This window comes from Schistocerca americana, chromosome X (genome assembly GCF_021461395.2).
Source record: "Schistocerca americana isolate TAMUIC-IGC-003095 chromosome X, iqSchAmer2.1, whole genome shotgun sequence".
Taxonomy (NCBI): domain Eukaryota; kingdom Metazoa; phylum Arthropoda; class Insecta; order Orthoptera; family Acrididae; genus Schistocerca; species Schistocerca americana.
In genome coordinates, this window is record NC_060130.1 from 473,409,116 (window position 1) to 473,427,561 (window position 18,446).

The 18,446-nt window shown below is 44.9% G+C and overlaps 1 protein-coding gene across 1 annotated transcript in view; it reads left to right on the forward strand.

The window, feature by feature from the left end:
* The first annotated feature begins 256 nt into the window (after positions 1-256).
* LOC124554842 overlaps positions 257-18,446 on the forward strand; it is a 511,599-nt gene continuing 493,409 nt past the window's right edge. The window contains exon 1 of the mRNA XM_047128504.1: positions 257-595. Coding sequence (XP_046984460.1) covers positions 578-595 — 18 coding nt within the window. The 5' untranslated portion in view covers positions 257-577. The remainder of the gene's footprint in view (positions 596-18,446) is intronic.

Sequence of the window (18,446 nt, forward strand, 5' to 3'; positions counted from 1 at the left end):
AAACAGAAAGTTACACGGTTTGCTAAACTGGCACGAATATTTCTTTTGTTTCTCCAATCATTTACTACACAATTACAACGTCGGAAGTTAATTTCCAGTCGATTCGCGCCGAACGTTTTCATTGGCTGTCAGTAACTTCGTGCTCATTGGTTGACTGCAAGATTTGACTTTGGAATGGAATGTATTTTAGGTCGAGGAAATAAGCGCACGTGAGTACATTACGTGTCGTAATGGAAAGTACGTCCTACCATACACTTCACAGCGCTTTGATACGTACAGCTGTAGCTGTAGAAACAATAGATGTTACAGATTTTGTTTCTATCGAATCAGTTGTTTCGATTCTATCGTACAGATATTATCCTCGATAAGAGTCGTATCGAATGCAGAGGTCGAATGTTCCTTAGCGAGATAGCGACTGTAGTTCAACGGTTTGTTTGTGTAGTGGTGGTTAGTGTTACAAAATCCGTGTGTTTAGGCGTGCTGGTGTTGTGGAAGTTACTGTGTTTTATCTGTTTGTGGACATTTTTTATGTTTCCATCAGATATCAAGAGGATTACGGTATTCCACGAAGCTAGACATGAAGAAATCTCATAAGGTATTTAATAAAACGTGGTTATGCACCATGTTATACACGGACACATATATTATCTATTTTACAATGTGCACTTGTAACTATTTCTTTTTTGAACTGCCAAATTATAATATATAGTGCCATATTTCTGGTGTCAGGACCTTACCGTGTTTCACACTGTATGTACATTCGCGTGTGAATATCGGGTTTTTATACTGCGGTTTTTATTCGATTTGCGGCGATAGCCCATATGTAATGCACCTGAAACTCAATTCTATTTAATTATAGGTTAAGAATAATCGTTTCATGCCGTGCCTGTTTTGATATCAAGTAGATAATGCGTACACAAGCGAGGCGGACAGATTGATAGTGCACACTGGGGGTATGATATACTATGCAAATAAAGTCATGCGCTTGAGAGAGAATGTTTCTTTTTAGTTGAAAGACGCCCTGCAGAACATTAATATTCATTCCGTAACCATGTCAAAATATTTACAATGTCTGAACAAATGCGCCGTCATTGTGGTCAGAACATGAAACACGTGGGCTACATTTAGATCTTTTGTTCGTTGCAGCTTCTTCAAATGGGTAATGAAATATCGGAGAATTTTGTGTCGTGTAGACATATTTTGCACGTTATTTACAAATGCAGACGGTATGGCGGGAAAACACGCAGTATTGTGCCCTAGCATCACCTTTCTTCTGTTATCAGTTTCAGAGTTCTGCAAGTAATCTGTTATTGCAGAGTATGCAATATTTAACAGGTGCACTTAGATTGCTAATGTAAATAAATGTATTTTTTACCAATATCTTTTCTCTCTTTGGACAGATTAATATACAGTTTTAGTCCCTGTTAGAAAAGTGTTTTCACTTGTTAAGTGTAAGCACAAACTGGCTCTTGTTCCATAATAATGTGTAAAACTATTCGTGGAATACTTAATAATGTGTTTCATAATGTGCACAAATTGTTGGTACTGTATATGACCATATGTGGCACAGTACCCTAAGGATTTGTTAAATATTTTCATTCAGTGAGCCTGACAAATATTTTTATTACAACCCTTATCTGCAGCTTGGAAACAGGGTCCATGTTTAATGTATTTGATCTCTAGGATAGAATCCTGTGTCTAAGAACTGTATGTACAAAGCAATAGTATGTCATCACAAAGCACAGTCTTTTACATACTGATGATAGGGCTCTAATGGCACTGTCCTTCCAATATCTATCTATCTCTCTCTCTCTCTCTCTCTCTCTCTCTCTCTCTCTCTCTCTCTCTCTCACACACACACACACCTGTGTGTGTGTGTGAGAGAGAAAGAGAGACTATTTCTATTCAAAATTTGTTTATGGTGTAGGAGAAGCTATTGAGGAGAAACTGTGAAAACATTTCAGCTGTTTGTTATACATTTTATTTCCACATATACATTGTCAGAAAGTTTTTTACTTGTATGTTTCACTCCTTTCTGCACCATAGTTTTATTAATGGTTAACACTTGTGATTTTACCTACTTTTGTTGGACTTGTGAGTACTGTTGCTACTCTCAAATTCAGTTCGACTGTTGATACCACATTTCATGATTGAAGAAGTGTACTGTGAGGCAGTGATTACTATTCACAGCTGCTTAAAGGTGTGACTGCAATGTGTGCATGTGTGAACACCTCCCAAAATCTAATTAGGCCTACTTTGTTTTGTCCTATGAATACTTTTGTGTGTGTCAGAAGTTACCCCATAGTATAAATGCATAACGCATTAGTGGATGAAAATATGTTAAGTTACTGGCTTCTATATTCACAAAGTTAGCAGTTATTGCTATGGCAAAAGTAACCGATAATAAACATTGTAGCAAGTTTTCTATAAGGATTTTCCACTTTTAAGTTTTCATCAAGATGCACACCTCAGAACTTACAATTTTCTGTGTTTTTTTACAATTTATTGTTGGTATGATAGTTTAATTGGGAATAGACTGGTTTTTACTACACAAAACAAGATTTATAGCATTTTTTCAACGTTTAAGCCTAGCCTATCTGTGCAAAATCAGTTAGTAACTTTCACGAAAACACTATTTACTATTTTTCCTGTTAATGCCTGTTTCACTTAGCCTCAAAAGAATGCTTGTATCATCTGCAGTCATGAGTAATTTTGCACCATGATTCAAATGAAGTGGTAGATCATTAACATGAAGCAAGAACAGTAGTGGACCAATGATCAGACTTTGAGAGACTCCCATTGTAATTTCTCCCCATGCAGATGGTGAGGCATCCCTCTTTGTTACCCCTGGTCTGCCTACAGCAACATTCTCCATTCTGTTTTGTAAATGAGAGCTGAACTATGTTTTCCAAAGAAAGAAAAAAAACTACCACTTTCTGAATAGAATAGTATGCCTCAGTCACAATCAGATGCCTTTGATAAATCACAGATGATTCCAACTGGTGATATTTTATCAATGTGGAAGTTTCTAATTCTGCCTGTCTGCTTTGACCCATATGTCATTAAGGTGGCAGACACCCCTGTTTCCAGCATATATACTATATGGCAAACACAACATACCAAATACACCCATGAACAGTGATATAAATGACACAAAACATCTCACACCAACAATAAAATGAAACTAATACAACTAATGTGGGAAGTGGGGGATTTAGGGTTGGAACAAGTCAAATATACAATATTGAGAATAACATCCCCGTTCCAAAACAAGCAAAACTGAAAAACAATACACACAGAATACTTGAGAATAACCCAAAAAAAAAAACACAGTTACTTGAATATTTGCCCTGTAGAGCTCAGACGAAAACACACACACAAAACTAGTATTGCAAATTTCTCTTGAATTATGGTTCAAACCAAGACAGCTAAAAAAACCGACACAACCACAAAAACCAGTATTAGAAAGTTCACATGACCTATATAGATTATACAAAACCCATGGTACCAAGAACACACAACTAACGCAACTGTAAGTTAGGAATTATTAATTAATAATATTCCGTCATCAGTCACGTATTTTTATTTTTTAATTGCCGTTTAACACATTTTGGAGCTACAACTCCATTTTCAAGGACTGTATGGTGACAGTGGATGTTACAGCTGCTTCAGTTTTTCACCTAATAGTAACAGGATGACACAGTTGTTTTATGTAATGGGATAAACTCTACCTCAGTTGGCATTAATGAGAAAATGCTAGACTGGATTTATTATTATTCCCATTTGCATAATAGTAAATCCAATACTCCATCGTATCACTAAAACATCAGTTATATATGCAGCATTTGAGTCATGTAATACTATCATAAACATGTTAAGTAGTTTCAGAATGTATGTGCAAATGTGGAAGCCTTTCGCCAATGCAGAAGGTGAAAGTTACACGCTGAAATGCAAGTAATATGTTACAAGACTTTATGCCTCAAATTTCTCTAGTATTTTATCATTATTCCCAGTTGAGCTATAATTTATCTTTTCAAATTTAACAGTTGTCATTCTGTTACATGATAAACAGACTTTGGTTTTGACTTTTTAAGAGGCCCATGTGGTTTGTGGTATTCATTCTGCAAACATTTGTAAAACATATTGCTGCTTTGATGTTTATTGTTAAGATGATGTACTGTCAATGCAGCCTCAGTAGGCCAGGCTCGAAAATGAGTCTTGTAAGGTTTGAAACTAGTCGCTTAATTTAAATACTGTAATTGTTGACAGAATCATTAATAAACACTTTATGAAGCAGGTGGAATACCCATTATAGCCAAACAGTTCTTGAAACTAGAGTTTTAGCTCCAACTCATGTGGGACAGCAATTAAGTAATAAAATTCGGTGATTAATGATTGAATGTTATTAACTAATAATCCCTAATGTAGAAGTTATAGTCATGAACAGTCTATGACTTAATGTCTGTTAATAACATAGCAGAACTATTATTGAAACATAATGATATCAAAATAACTGCAACACACTCCATGATACATACAGCTATAAGTTACCAAATATGAACTACAATTACCAACACAAACCACATCATAAAAAACTAGTGCAACATAAATTTCAATGCATGTATATCAAAGTAAATTATGAATGTAAAGAAACACAATACTATTCTAACAATAAAGACCAAAAGTACAATAAAACATACTTACTTACCACCCCAAGCACTGCTGACACTTCGTACATTATGGCAAGAGGCCACATAACTAAAGAAATTTAATTGTAGACATTATATTGTTGTCCATTGCAGCAACCAATGAACTGTTAGTAAATTTCGTTATAAAATATCCACACTTAGTGTACAAAAAAAAAAAGGTTTCAGGCCATTAACAACACGATGAAATAACATATTCAAAACATATCAGTGGCCAACAGCTGAAATGAAAATAACACACTGCAAGGTCACAAAAATGAAGCCCCAAAACTTCAAGTAACACAAATTATTAAGTCCAGTGCTGCACTAACATCACTCACAAACAACTCAGGAACATAAACATTTCAAACTGGAGTGCACAGCTGCTTACTTTAACATTTCCTTAGCAAACACAGTCTATTTCAAACATGCCATGCCCCGATGATGTCACACAATGCCAAGTCACTTGCATCGAGGCCTGAAACTGAACACTTCTGTTGACTGAAAGGTTTTATTATATGCTTTGCAAATGTATAGGTAGTTCACTCAGTAGAGTGGCCCTTTTGAAATCCTGGCTAGCTAAACATCCCATTACCACGCAGGTAGGTGGAAATGCTGAACCACATTACCACCTCAAAGATTTTAGAGAATGATGTAAGGAGTGATGCCGGGCAGTAGTTGTTGACATCTGCGGAGTCATTCTTCATATGGAATGGCACATTGTAATAAGTTTGGGAAAACACCTCAAATCAATGATACACAAGTGACTGTGAACATTACATTTTATAAGGCCACAACTTTTTAGTATCTTGATGGAGGTATTATTCCCTCCATACAAACTTTTACTTTTGTTATGATCATCTTCCATATTTCAGATGTGCGATTAATTTTTATTTCACTAAACCTCCTCTGCATTGATCTTTCATTGTACTGTTTTGTTTTATCTTCTGAACTATTTGCATCACTTTTCTCACTTATTTTTTAAAATTGATTACTAAAAATATCTGCTACACATGAACTATCTTTAACGGTGCTTCCATTGTGTCAGTTTCTTATAAGATATGCATGCTCAAGGTCTTTCTCAACTTCTATCAGTATATCACAGTACTGTTCATGATATGAAAATATTTCTGCATGGTTACTTGTTCTTTATATTTTGTACAAGCTCTTTTATCATTGTGAAGAGACACTTATATCTGTTGTGATCCAACATTTATGTAATGACTTCCTACTATTATTACATTTAATTATCTTTCTGGAAAAACTACTTTCAGAAACGGATGCAAACTCATTAAGAAATATCTTGAATTTAGAGCTGGAATTAGGCTCATTGTAAACTCTGTCTCGGCCACTATTTCTTAACTTTCTTTACAATTTTCAGTAGTTTTTACATTAATCACCGTCATAGTTTTCCTAGAGTCTTTTTGAATTGTACATGGAGCCAAGTTACATAATGTGACTATCTGTTCATTGTGGTCTGACAATCCATTTACTTTTGTTACTGCACCACGTGTCCGCCGCACCACCAGGCGTTTCCCGCCCCCTCCCCTCCCAGGGGCTCTGACTGCTCTTCGGTGAGTATGTGCTTGGCTACCACGGTGCCCCAGCCTTTGCGGCACTACTTCCTCTTTCTGTGCCACAAACCTATGCTGCAACTATCTGTTACCTCCTCTGACTTTCTGTCAGATGGTCCTTTTGGTACAGACCCTGCCTGGATGTGGTTCAAGATTTTGGCATTGATTTCTGGTTTCATTCTTAGCGCTGCCTTCACCTTCCATTAAGGATTATATGGTCCCCATTATTGGGTTCGATCTGCTATCTTTTCCAGATTTTACAGAAGTGCATGTCGTGCAGCAAAGGTCGCCTGCTGTGGTGTATGCTCTGCCTCTGTACCTTTCTGGCCTGGCACCCTCCCTTCTTGTTGTCATACAATCAAACACCAGCATGGTAGCAATCCCATTGTGGGCTTGGGTGGCGTGGGGGGGGGGGGGGTGTTCATCATGTACCTGCACGGTGGTAACCCCTGACCATACAGGGATCACACTCTTTGTGGCTGTGCTGCACACTCCACATGTATGCCATGGAGCATGTGCCCATCATGACTGGGGCACGGGGACCCCCAACAGAGGATTACTGGCCAGGTAGCTGTGGCTGGATGATGCCCATGGGGAGAGCCCCTGCCTGGAGAGGATGACACTGTGGTGGATGTTTTGCACATGAAGTAACTTAAGCTTTCTCACACTGGTGGCCCCACAGCCCCAGCAGTCTCTTCGCATGGAAAGGCCTCTTATGATCCCAACAAGTTCCCTTCCCTGGCCGTGCTGTGGGAGGAATGCAGGACTAGACAACAAGGAGCAAAATCCTCCTTCCAGTATCTGGTCTGTACCAGGACTGACAGGGACACCTGTTTGGCCACAAAGCCTTTATTTTTTTTCTTGAATACGTTGAGGACAAATACGGGAAATCTGTAGCCACCCTTAAAATGAAGAACAGTTCTCTCCTGATTAAAATGTCATCTCCTGCCCAGTAACAGGCTGACTCTCTCGTCAAAAATTGGGTGACGTTCCCATGAAAGTCATTCCCCAAAAGAATCTCAGTATGGTCTGCAGTGTCATCTCTTACTGTGATCTTCTTTTACAGTCTGACGATGAACTGTGGGTCAACTTGGAGTGACAGAGTGTGTACTTCATCCATCGTGTCCATAGGGGACCAAGGGAAAACAGAGTTGCTACCGGAGCCCTCATCTTGGCTTTCGAGGATGATATGTTCACTGAGAATGTCAAGGTGATGGTGTACCAGTGTAACGTGAAACCCTATGTTCCGTCTCATACGGGATGCTTGAGGAATATGAAATTTGGACTTGTGTCTTCCCATTGCACCGTCACCACCATCTGCATGTATTGCGGACATCCTCTGCACGTGAACATTGCTTGTGCCCCTCCCCCCATTTGTGTAAACTGCAGCGAGCTCCACTCTCCCTGTTCTCCAGATTGCTTCATTTTGAATCATGAAAAGAAAATCCAGGAGTGTAAAACTCTAGATAAGCTCACATATCAAGAGGCCAGAAAAAGTATGAGCATCTTGAATACATACAAGTGACTCAATCTTATGCTACAGCCGCAATGTCTTTGCCTTCTGTTGATTGTGCTTTCCCCTACTGTGCATCTTACAGTGAGCCCTCAGACCCACCTGCTAATTCCTGTTCCCCAGCCGGTTGGGCCCCCTTCTGGTGCGTCCACTGCACCCACTTCAGCAGCACTGACTCCCCACCCGCCAGGGACACCAGTCCCCATCCCCCAGTGGGAGGAGCCCTATCCTCTGGTTTCTCTAGCTAAGAAGAGGTCCCAACCACAGGCTGCTGGCCGTCAAACTTCTCGTTCTTCCTCTGACCCTGAAACAAGTTCAGGGGAACCTTCTCAGTTCTCATCTTCTAATCAGAAGGACAAAAAGAAGTCCTTAAGATGAAGGAAACTCTAGTGGCCCCCACACCACTGGGCTCTGCATGTCCTCCTGTGCCCATGGTGGAGATCCCAGTGGCCCCTGAGGCAATGGATTTCCCCAGGCAGTGTGTTGCAGAACCTGTGTTAATGGATCACCTAATGTCTTAGTCAGTGGCAGCACGTGACCCTAGGTCATAACCTGCCCGCCTGGTTGAGCTACGGCAACTTTTAAGCACTTACCTGCGTTCTCTGTTGCCATCTAGGAAATGTGGTTTCCAGCAACTCGGATCCCATCTTTCGTGGATACTGGGGTTAGTTTAAGAATTGTACTGACTATGAGAGGGTATCAGGTGGTGGTTGTACGTGTGTGGTGGATTCAGTATACAGTGACCTTGTGCCTCTTCATACACCTTTCGAGGCTGTCTCTGTTCAGGTAAGTAAGGGCACATCAGGGTTTTACCACCTGCATTACTCTGTCAGCTCCCACCCCTTTCCTAATCTTGGGTGACTTCAACATCCGTAACCCTTTGTGGAGTGTTACAGTGATCACTGGCCGTGGTAAAGACATTGAGTCTTTACTGGCACGGCTCAATCTTTGCCTCTTGAACTCTGGTGCCACCACACTCTTCAGTGTAGCACACGGAACTTATTTGGTCATTGATCTCTCTTTTTGCAGCTCTGGCCTTCTACCATCTATCCACTGGAGGGTCCATAATGACCTGTGTGATACTGACCACTTCCTGACCTTCCTGTACCTCCCTCAGCATTTCTCCCCTGGACACCCACCCAGATGGGTTCACCTCTGCTGTTGTCTTTAGCTCCCAACCACAAGGCAGTATTGATGCAGCTGTTCAGAATACCACAGCAGCCATTTTTTTGGCAACCAACCAAACCATCCCCTCTTCCTCTGGATTCAGTCACCAGAAGACTGTACCCTGGTGGCCCCTGAGATCACTGTGACCATTAGAGATTGTAGGTGGGCTCTCCAGTGCCATAATTGGCATCCTTCACTGGAGCATCTCATTGGCTGTAAATGGCTGTGTGCCAGAGTCAGCTTCCCATGAAACGATGAAAGCAAAAATCCTGGGAATCGTATGTTTCAATCATTTGATCATGTACCTCTCCATCACAGATATGGGGAAAGATCAGATGCCTGCAGGTGTGCCAAGCATTTCTTTAGATTGTATCATTTATACTGATCCCGGCACTGTTGCTGAACATTTTACTCAGCATTATGCTTGTACATCTGCATCTGAGAACTACCAGCCCACCTTTTGGCTCATTAAACAGTGGGTGAAGGAAATGCACTTATCTTTTACTACCCACCACCTGGAGCCGTATAATACTCGAGTCAGTGAATGGGAACTCTCCATTGTCCTAGTCCATTGCTGCGATGTAGTCCTAGGTCCAGACCACATCCACAACCAAGTGCTGAATCATCTGTCAGTGGATTGTCAGCATTTCATCCTTGCCCTCTTTAATCCAGTCTGGAATAAGAGTGACTTCCCAACTCAGTGGTGAGAAAGTGTGCGTACTCCAGTTCTGAAAGTGGGTGAGAACACCCAGAGATGGACAGTTATCACCCAATCAGCCTTACTGTCATTCTCTGTAACACTCGGCAACACTATCACGTATGCAGATTGCTTTATTGTTTTGCAGTTCTACAAAGCCCCATTTCTGTTCCATCTAGATTACGGGAGTCTCACATATGGTTCAGCCTCACTCTCAGTATTGCGGATACTGGACTCCATTCCTCATTGTGGGTCTGACTTGCGACAGGAGCCTTCTGAACTAGCACTGTGAATAGCTTACTGTCGAGGCTGGAGTTCCTCTATTACCTATCAGGCACCAACAACAGCTACTGAATTACACTATATGCTTTTGTAGCTTCACAGAACATCCCAGCTACCATGTCCTTTTGCCTGGAAGGGTGCTGCACCTCGCAGAACTGAGTTTGCAATTCATGACTGCCTCGTGTGTCTGTTCGGAACTGCAACTTCCTCTGCTGTCACCTTTGGGCTGCGAGACATTGCCCTGTGCCCCCATGGTTTGTGGCTCAACCTGAGATATGTCTCGAAGTATCCTTTGGTCCGAAAGATTCCATAGACCCCACAATATTTCACTGCCTGTTCTGGCCTCTCTTTGAGACATATCTGGGCTTGGAAGTGATATTCAGATGGCTCAACAGTTGATGGACGAACAGACTTTGCATACACGTGTGCACAGTGCAGTGAACCCCACTCTCTGTCAAATGGCTTAAGTGTCTTCACTGCTGAATTGATGGCCATTAAACTAGCCCTTAGTTATGTTCGTTCTTGCATTGGCAAGAGTATCCTAATCTGTAGTCATTCCCTTAGCAGACTTCAGACAAGTGCTTCTCTCCTCACCCACTGGTTACAGCTATCCAGGATCTTGACATCCATCAAGCTGAATGGCCAGTCGTTTTCGTTTGTACCCCCGGCGGTCAGAGTGGGATTTCAGGAAATGAACACGTTAGTCAAGCTGGCCACCAGGGTGCCGATTCTGGAAATGGGGGGTCCCAGAACTGGACCTTTGGTCATTTTTACACCATGAATTTCTGGAAGTTAGAATGGTCTGCCCTGACCTTGCCAAACAAACTGAGGACAATTAAGGAGACCATGACCCTGTGGCAATCTTTCTTGCGTGCATCTCACAGGAAATCCACCGTCCTCTGTTGAGTCCGTATTGGCCACAGTTGGCTGGCCCATGGCCACATTCTCTGAAGCGAGAATCCTCACTGTCGATGTGGAGCCCACCTGATGGTGGCCCACTTACTCATAGGCTGCCCTAACTGGACTGCTTTGAGGCGGCATCCTAATCTTCCTGCCAAGCTACATCTTGTGTTAAAAGGCGATATCAAAACAAGTTTATCTCGTGTTATGTTTTGTTCACAAAGGTGGTCTATATTTATCTCTGTAAGGTACGGACAGTGGCGTAAGTGCCCGCAATCAGCTGGTCGACGGGCTTCACGATCCTCCTCAGTCCCGGAGACTGTATCGGTGAAGCCCTCCCAGCCAGTTAAACCCAAGGAGCAGCGTGAGAAATCAAAGAAGAAGAGCTCTAAGCCCAAGGAACTCGCGGTGGCAGCCACCCCACCGCCACCTTACAGCTCTGCGTCTGAGGACGAGGTGGAGATCCTGGCGTCCGCTGAGGACCTGGAACTCGCCGGTCCCTCAGACGCCATGGATAACACTAGCACGGGTGCTCAATCGGAGGCAGCAGGTGACCCAGCAGCGTAATCTGCCTTCCCCGTCCCGTCACGCCTTTCTCAGCCATGGACAATACCATCCTCCAGTGGAACTGCGGCGGTTTTTTCCACCATTTAGCTGAGCTCCGCCAACTTCTCAGCCTTCGCCCTTTCTTCTGCATTGCTCTCCAGGAAACTTGGTTTCCAGCGATGCGAACCCCCGCCCTCCGTGGCTATCGGGGTTATTACAAGAACCGAGCAGCTTATGAAAGGGTGTCTGGTGGCGTCTGCATATATGTCCTTCACACTCTGCACAGCGAGTCTGTCCCTCTCCAGACGCCTTTAGAGGCTGTCGCTGTACGCGTGTGGACGCCACAGGCTGTTACCGTCTGCAGTGTTTACATTCCACCGGATGGTGATGTCTCGCAGCATGTCCTGGCTGCACTGGTCGCCCAATTGCCGCCACCTTTTTTGCTATTGGGCGACTTCAACGCTCATAACCCTCTGTGGGGTGGGTCAGTGGCAACAGGTCGAGGCGCCATCGTTGAGCATTTATTGTCGCAGCTCGATCTCTCGCTGTTAAATGATGGTGCCTTCACACACTTCAGTGTGGCGCATGGCACCTACTCTGCCATTGACCTTTCAATCTGTAGCCATAGCCTCTTACCGTCTGTCCAATGGAGTGTGCATGACGACCTGTGTGGTAGTGACCATTTTCCGGTCTTTTTGTCACTACCACAGCGCCACTCTTCTGGGCGCCCTAGCAGATGGGCTATGAATAAGGCTGACTGGGACTTGTTCTCCTCCACTGCCGCTTTTGAGCCTCTCTCTACCGATGACATTGATGCGGTGGTTCAATCGGTCACCACCGGCATCGTTACTGCCGCCGAATCTGCCATTCCCCATTCCTGTGGGTCCCCTCGGCGGAAGGCTGTGCCTTGGTGGTCGCCTGAGATCGCTGAAGCGATTAAAGATCGCCGGCGGGCGCTCCAGCGTCACAAGCGACACCCCTCCCTCGACCACCTTATCGCCTTCAAACGGCTGCGTGCGCGGGCCCGCCTCCTTATCCGCCAAGGCAAGAAGGAGTGCTGGGAGCGGTATGTGTCCACCATTGGCCTCCATGTCACTCCCTCGCAGGTCTGGGCCAAGATTCGACGCGTCTACGGCTATCGGCCACCTGCCAGCGTCCCTGCGCTCTCACTGAATGGAGCAGTTTGTACTGACTCCGACGTCATTGCCAATCGCTTAGCAGAGCATTTTGCTATGAGTTCCGCTTCTGCGAATTACCCCCAGGCCTTCCGCTCCATTAAAGAGCGGATGGAACGTCGGAGCCTTTCGTTTCGCACCAACCACCCAGAATCTTACAATGCTCCATTTAGTGCATGGGAATTTCGCAGTGCCCTCGCTGCTTGCCCTGATACCGCTCCTGGGCCAGATGGCATCCACTGTCAGATGCTGAAACACCTTTCAGTGGACTGCCAGCGGCGCCTTCTCGATCTTTACAACCGTCTTTGGGTCGAGGGGGAGTTTCCGTCGCAATGGCGGGAAGGCATTGTCATCCCCGTTTTGAAGCCTGGAAAGAACCCTCTGGAGGTGGACAGCTACCGTCCCATTAGCCTCACCAACGTTCTTTGCAAGTTGCTTGAACGGATGGTGAGCCGGCGCTTGAATTGGGTACTGGAGTCTAGGGGCCTTCTGGCTCCATCTCAGGGTGGGTTCCGTAAAGGCCGCTCCGCCGCCGACAATCTGGTGAGCCTGGAGTCGGCCATCCGTACTGCCTTTTCCCGCCGTCGGCACCTGGTCGCTGTCTTTTTCGACATGCGGAAGGCGTACGATACGACGTGGCGTCATCACATTCTTTCTACGCTCCATGGATGGGGTCTTCGGGGTCCTCTGCCGATTTTTATCCGCAATTTTCTGTCGTGTCGTACCTTCCGCGTGCAAGTCGCGGCCTCGTATAGTTCCTCCCACGTCCAGGAGAACGGTGTGCCACAGGGTTCCGTTTTAAGTGTCTGTCTGTTTTTAATAGCCATTAACGGTCTTGCTGCGGCCGTGGGAAACTCTGTCTCCGCTTCCCTGTATGCTGACGACTTCTGCCTTTATTACAGCTCTCCCAGCATTGCAGCTGTTGAACGTCAGCTACAGGGCGCTATCCGTAAGGCGCAGTCTTGGGCTGTAGCCCATGGGTTTCAGTTTTCGGCAGCCAAGACCCGCGTTATGCATTTCTGCCGGCGCCGAACAGTCCATCCTGAGCCGCGGCTTTATCTTGCCGACGAACTCCTTGCTGTGGTGGAGACCCACAGGTTTTTGGGGGTGGTTTTCGATGCCCGGTTGACTTGGCTGCCTCATATCCGGCAGCTTAAACAGACGTGTTGGCGGCATCTAAACGCTCTGAGATGCTTGAGCCACACCCGCTGGGGCGCCGACCGCTTTACCCTGTTGCGGCTCTACCAGGCGTTAATCCAGTCCCGTCTGGATTATGGGAGCCTGGCTTATGGCTCAGCATCCCCATCTGCGTTACAGGTGCTGGACCCAATTCTCCACAGCGGGATACGCCTTGCCACTGGTGCTTTCCGCACCAGCCCCGTGGACAGCGTACTAGTGGAGGCAGGTGTACCTCCCCTGCGGTTCCGACGCCAACGTTTGCTGGCCGCTTATGCTGCCCATGTTCTAAGCTCGCCCGGGCATCCAAATTATCGTCTCCTGTTCCCGCGATCGGTCGTCCATCTGCCAGATCGTCGGCCCCGGTCTGGTTGTACAATAGCGGTCCGCGTCAAAGAGCTTCTCTCTGTGCTTCAGGTTTTTACTGTTCCACCTACTTTCCGGGCTACTTTGCATACACCCCCATGGTGTGTTCGTCGCCCTTGCCTTCGGCTGGACCTGGCACAGGGCCCGAAGGACTCAGTCCCTCCAGAGGCCTTCCGCCGCCGCTTTTATTCTATCCTGGCCACGTATCAGGGCTCTGGTATTGTCTACACTGACGGTTCGATGGTTGCTGGTCGTGTCGGGTATGCGCTCACTCTAGGGGACCGTTCCGAACAACGTTCCTTGCCGGCTGGCTGCAGCGTTTACACTGCTGAACTGGTCGCCATCTTTCGTGCCCTAGAGTATATCCGCTCCTGCTCAGGTGAGTCCTTCGTTATCTGTAGCGATTCCCTGAGCGGTTTACGAGCTCTCGACCAGTGTTTCCCTCGTTCTCGTTTGGTGATGGCTATCCACGAGTCTCTGCATACTCTCGCCTGTTGCGGCCGCTCTGTGGTCTTTGTGTGGACCCCCGGTCATGTCGGTATCCCGGGTAACGAACATGTTGACCGCCTGGCGAAAGAGGCCACCAGCAAGCCATCTCTGGACCTTGGCCTCCCTGAGACTGATTTGCGGGCAGTCTTCCGCCGCAAAATCTTGGCGCTATGGGACGAGGAATGGCGCGAACTGACAATGTCCAATAAACTCCGTGCTGTCAAGGAGACGACGGCTGTGTGGCGGTCATCCCTGCGAGCCACTCGCAGGGACTCGGTAGTTCTTTGCCGGCTCCGCATTGGCCACTCCCGGCTGACACACAGTTATTTACTGCGCCGGGAGGACCCCCCTCTCTGTCGCTGTAGGGCAGCTTTGACAGTGGCCCACATTTTGCTGGCCTGCCCCCTTTTAGCGGTGGTCAGGCAGACATTTGCGCTGCCTGCTACGCTCCCTGCCCTTTTAACAGACGACTCCACTATGGCTGACTTAGTTTTACGTTTTCTTCGGGCAGGGGGATTTTATCATTTACTCTGAGTGTTTCTGTTTTATTTTATTGTTTTGTGTTGACTCTGGCCTTTGGCCTATGATTTTCCACTGGTTTTTTAATGTGTTTCTAAGTGGTTGGCTTTTCCTTATTTATTTCTATGGTCGGCCAACCACCGTCACACTCTGTGTGGTTTTAGTTCGTTTTGTCTTGTCCTTGTCTCCGTCTCTCTTGTTCTGTATCGTCTGTGATCTCTTCTGTTCCTCTTTTTTTATTCTCTGTGGGTGTTCTTTGTCTTTGGAAAAAGGGACCGATGACCATGGCAGTCTGGTCCCTTTCATCCCCCAAACCAACCAACCAACCTAAGGTACGGCCATTTGGCCTCATTGATTGCCTAAAGGGTTGGTGGGGCACCCTTCTCCTGCTCTTTCCTCCCCCACTCCACCCGCCCCCAGTTGTCTCTTGTTGGCCCTTACTGTGTTGCCCAGCCTGGCTTCCATCCTTTCGACCTTTTTTTCTTTGTTCTTTTTCATTTATTGGTTTTAAACCTTGTCTTGGGTGATCTTTTAACAACTTGTCTGTGGTGTCTTTTTTATGTGCTTTTTTATCTGTTTTTATTGTGTTAGTTACACTTGGGCTTTCCAGGATTTGCCTTTCATCTCCCTTCTTCAACGATCACTCCTGGTTTTCCCCTTAACGGAAGGATTTTAGTCTCTTTCACTCCAAACCAGCCACCAGGCAGCATTCAACGTCACGGTGGGCCGCACCCCTCTGTGGGTCCGGTTGTTAGCATAGGTCCGAGGTATTCCTGCCTGTTGTAAGAGGTGACTAAAGGAGTCTCACATGTTTCGGCCTTCATGTGATGGTTCCCTGCAGGGTTTGACCACCATTTTTCAAAATTTTCCTGAAGAGCAAGCCAATTGGGGAAGGGTGCCTTACATGGTGCATAGTGTCTATCATGTTCTGAGACCTCTCGCAACCTTCGTTGACGTGGATCTGCACTTCCGCTCATTCTCCAGCTGTTGGGTGAGGTCACCCTCCTGGGTGCGTTTTCCTCCATCCTCTGTGCAGCACCGCTTTCTGCACTAGCTAATTTGGGCCACATACCCTGTTGGTTGTAGCCTCTTGACCACACTGGGATTGCTCTGCTGATGCCTGCGCCGTTAACTCCCCACAATGCCAAGGAGTAGATGCCCATCACCCTGGCTTCGGGACTCCTGGCAATGGCCATCCTGCCAGGTGGCCTTCGCTGCGGCTGGGTGGTGCCCGTGGGGACGGCCCCTGGTCAGAGTGGGTGGCATCAGGGTAAATGACACACCATAAAGGGTAGTACATCATGTCTTGCTGGTACCTCGCATGTACGAGTGTTGATGGGGAATCTTTCTAGTCAATGAAACATCAGTTTTTTGTGGAGCATTTATAGGACAAGTTTGTGTAGGTGGAGGGCTTGTCCAAAATGTGGTCAGGGTCAGTCTTAATCAAAACAGCATTCTTTGTCCAGTTATGGGCACTACTCGCCTATGACAATCTGGGGATGTTTCTGTTTCCTTCACGCCCCATGAGAGCTTAAATATGGTCCAGGATATCATATTTCACAGGGACCTTCTTTTGCAGTCTGACGATGAGCTGTGCACCAATTTAGAGCGGCAAGGTGCCCATTTCATCTGGTGCGTCCACCGGGGCCCAAGGGATAATCAGGTTGCCACCTCCACTGGTGCCTTCACCTCGGCCTTCGAGAGTGACACATTACCCGAGAAGGTCAAGATGATGGTCTACAACTGTGACTTAAAGCCATATATCCCTCCCTCTATAACACTACCGCCCACTTCTGTTATACTATAACCTCAAAGCAGTTCATATAGTGAAATTATTTTTATTAAAGCAATTACAGTATGAAGAAGCAGAGCAGTGTTACTCTCTGAAAGGAATTTTGTTGTTTTGACCTTAATGTACCTAAATGAGCTGGTTTATCGGACGTGAAAGTCTGACTTACATGAAGGTTTAACAAGTAACAAACAATATTTTATCTATCCTAACTGTCCAAATACTTGAATGGGGGGGGGGGGGGGAGGGGGTCGCAGTAATGTTTCTATTCAAGAAAAAGTAAGCAGTTTTAGTATAAAGACACGGCCTATACTTTTCTCTTACGAAAGTGCAATGGGCCCAGTCACAAGCCACGACAAACGTTTCAGTGGGTAAAAGTAGTTGCAGCAAGATGTTCACGTTTTCACAATCACAAAATACACTGTTATGTTCATCAATATTAAATGCTCTGCCAAACTGAATAACTCCATCAACACTACACATGCAAGTCATTGTTAAACTGGAAATTGGGCATGGGCCTAGTCTTCCTTCATCAAATATTTTCTGCACAGTACAAATTTAAATAATATTCACATGCAATAAGATTCACACTATTCTTCAAAGGCAAAGAAGTAACTGTTCTCATGGACAATGACATTCATGGCAACTTTACCTTTAGTGAGGATAAAACAAAGTGGGTGCTTGTAAACTGATATTACACTTTTTAGAACACAAGGAGTACAGAACTCAACGTAAATATCAAGAGTAGTTAGAACTTTCTATAATCAAGTAACTTTGTGCATTTGAGCAACTTTCAGTGAGTGGTGGCCCTTAATCTTGACTACTGAAGTAAAGCAAACTGGTACATTTTTATGAACATTGACTCATCTTTGGTTCTATTTCAACAAGCTGCACAACGAATTTATTTACTAGGGAAAGCATTTCAAACCAATCTTTGATTACATTTAATTTGCAACTTACCTCAAAATGGCCTATTGCCTTTTCATTATCATCACAGTCTTTAACTTTAAAATCAATCATTAAGCAAGTGATTTTAAAAGTCCACTAAACTTTAAATTGATTTATCTTAAATACTGGGAAGCTCTCACAAAACTACACTTACTGCCTCCCTCAACTTTACCAAATTCCACAGCAAATTTAAATATTCCTTTTTACCAAATTTCAAATAAAATTAATTTACTAACTGTTTTACTTTATGACTTTCATTTTTCACTACATGGACACTCGATAATCATAGTTCAAGTGGAGAGGAACCTAAGAGTTGTTGTGATAATGAAAAAATCAAGGTAGGTACATAAATTCAGGTATTAGTTACCTTATATTTGAGCACACTAAAACATCCAATGAGCTGATCCTTCACTTTGCATATCTACAATTCCTCCATTACGTTACAGTGATTGCGCAATGTGGTGGCGAGTACGTCTTGGCAGATGGATTTGCAGTAGGTAATGTTGAGCTCTATCATTTCTTGGTAGCGACGATCCTCAGATTAGTATCATTTCTAGAATAAAGCCAGCTCTTTATCCATCAATCTGAGGCTTTGGCACATCGGAAAATGGCACGAAAAA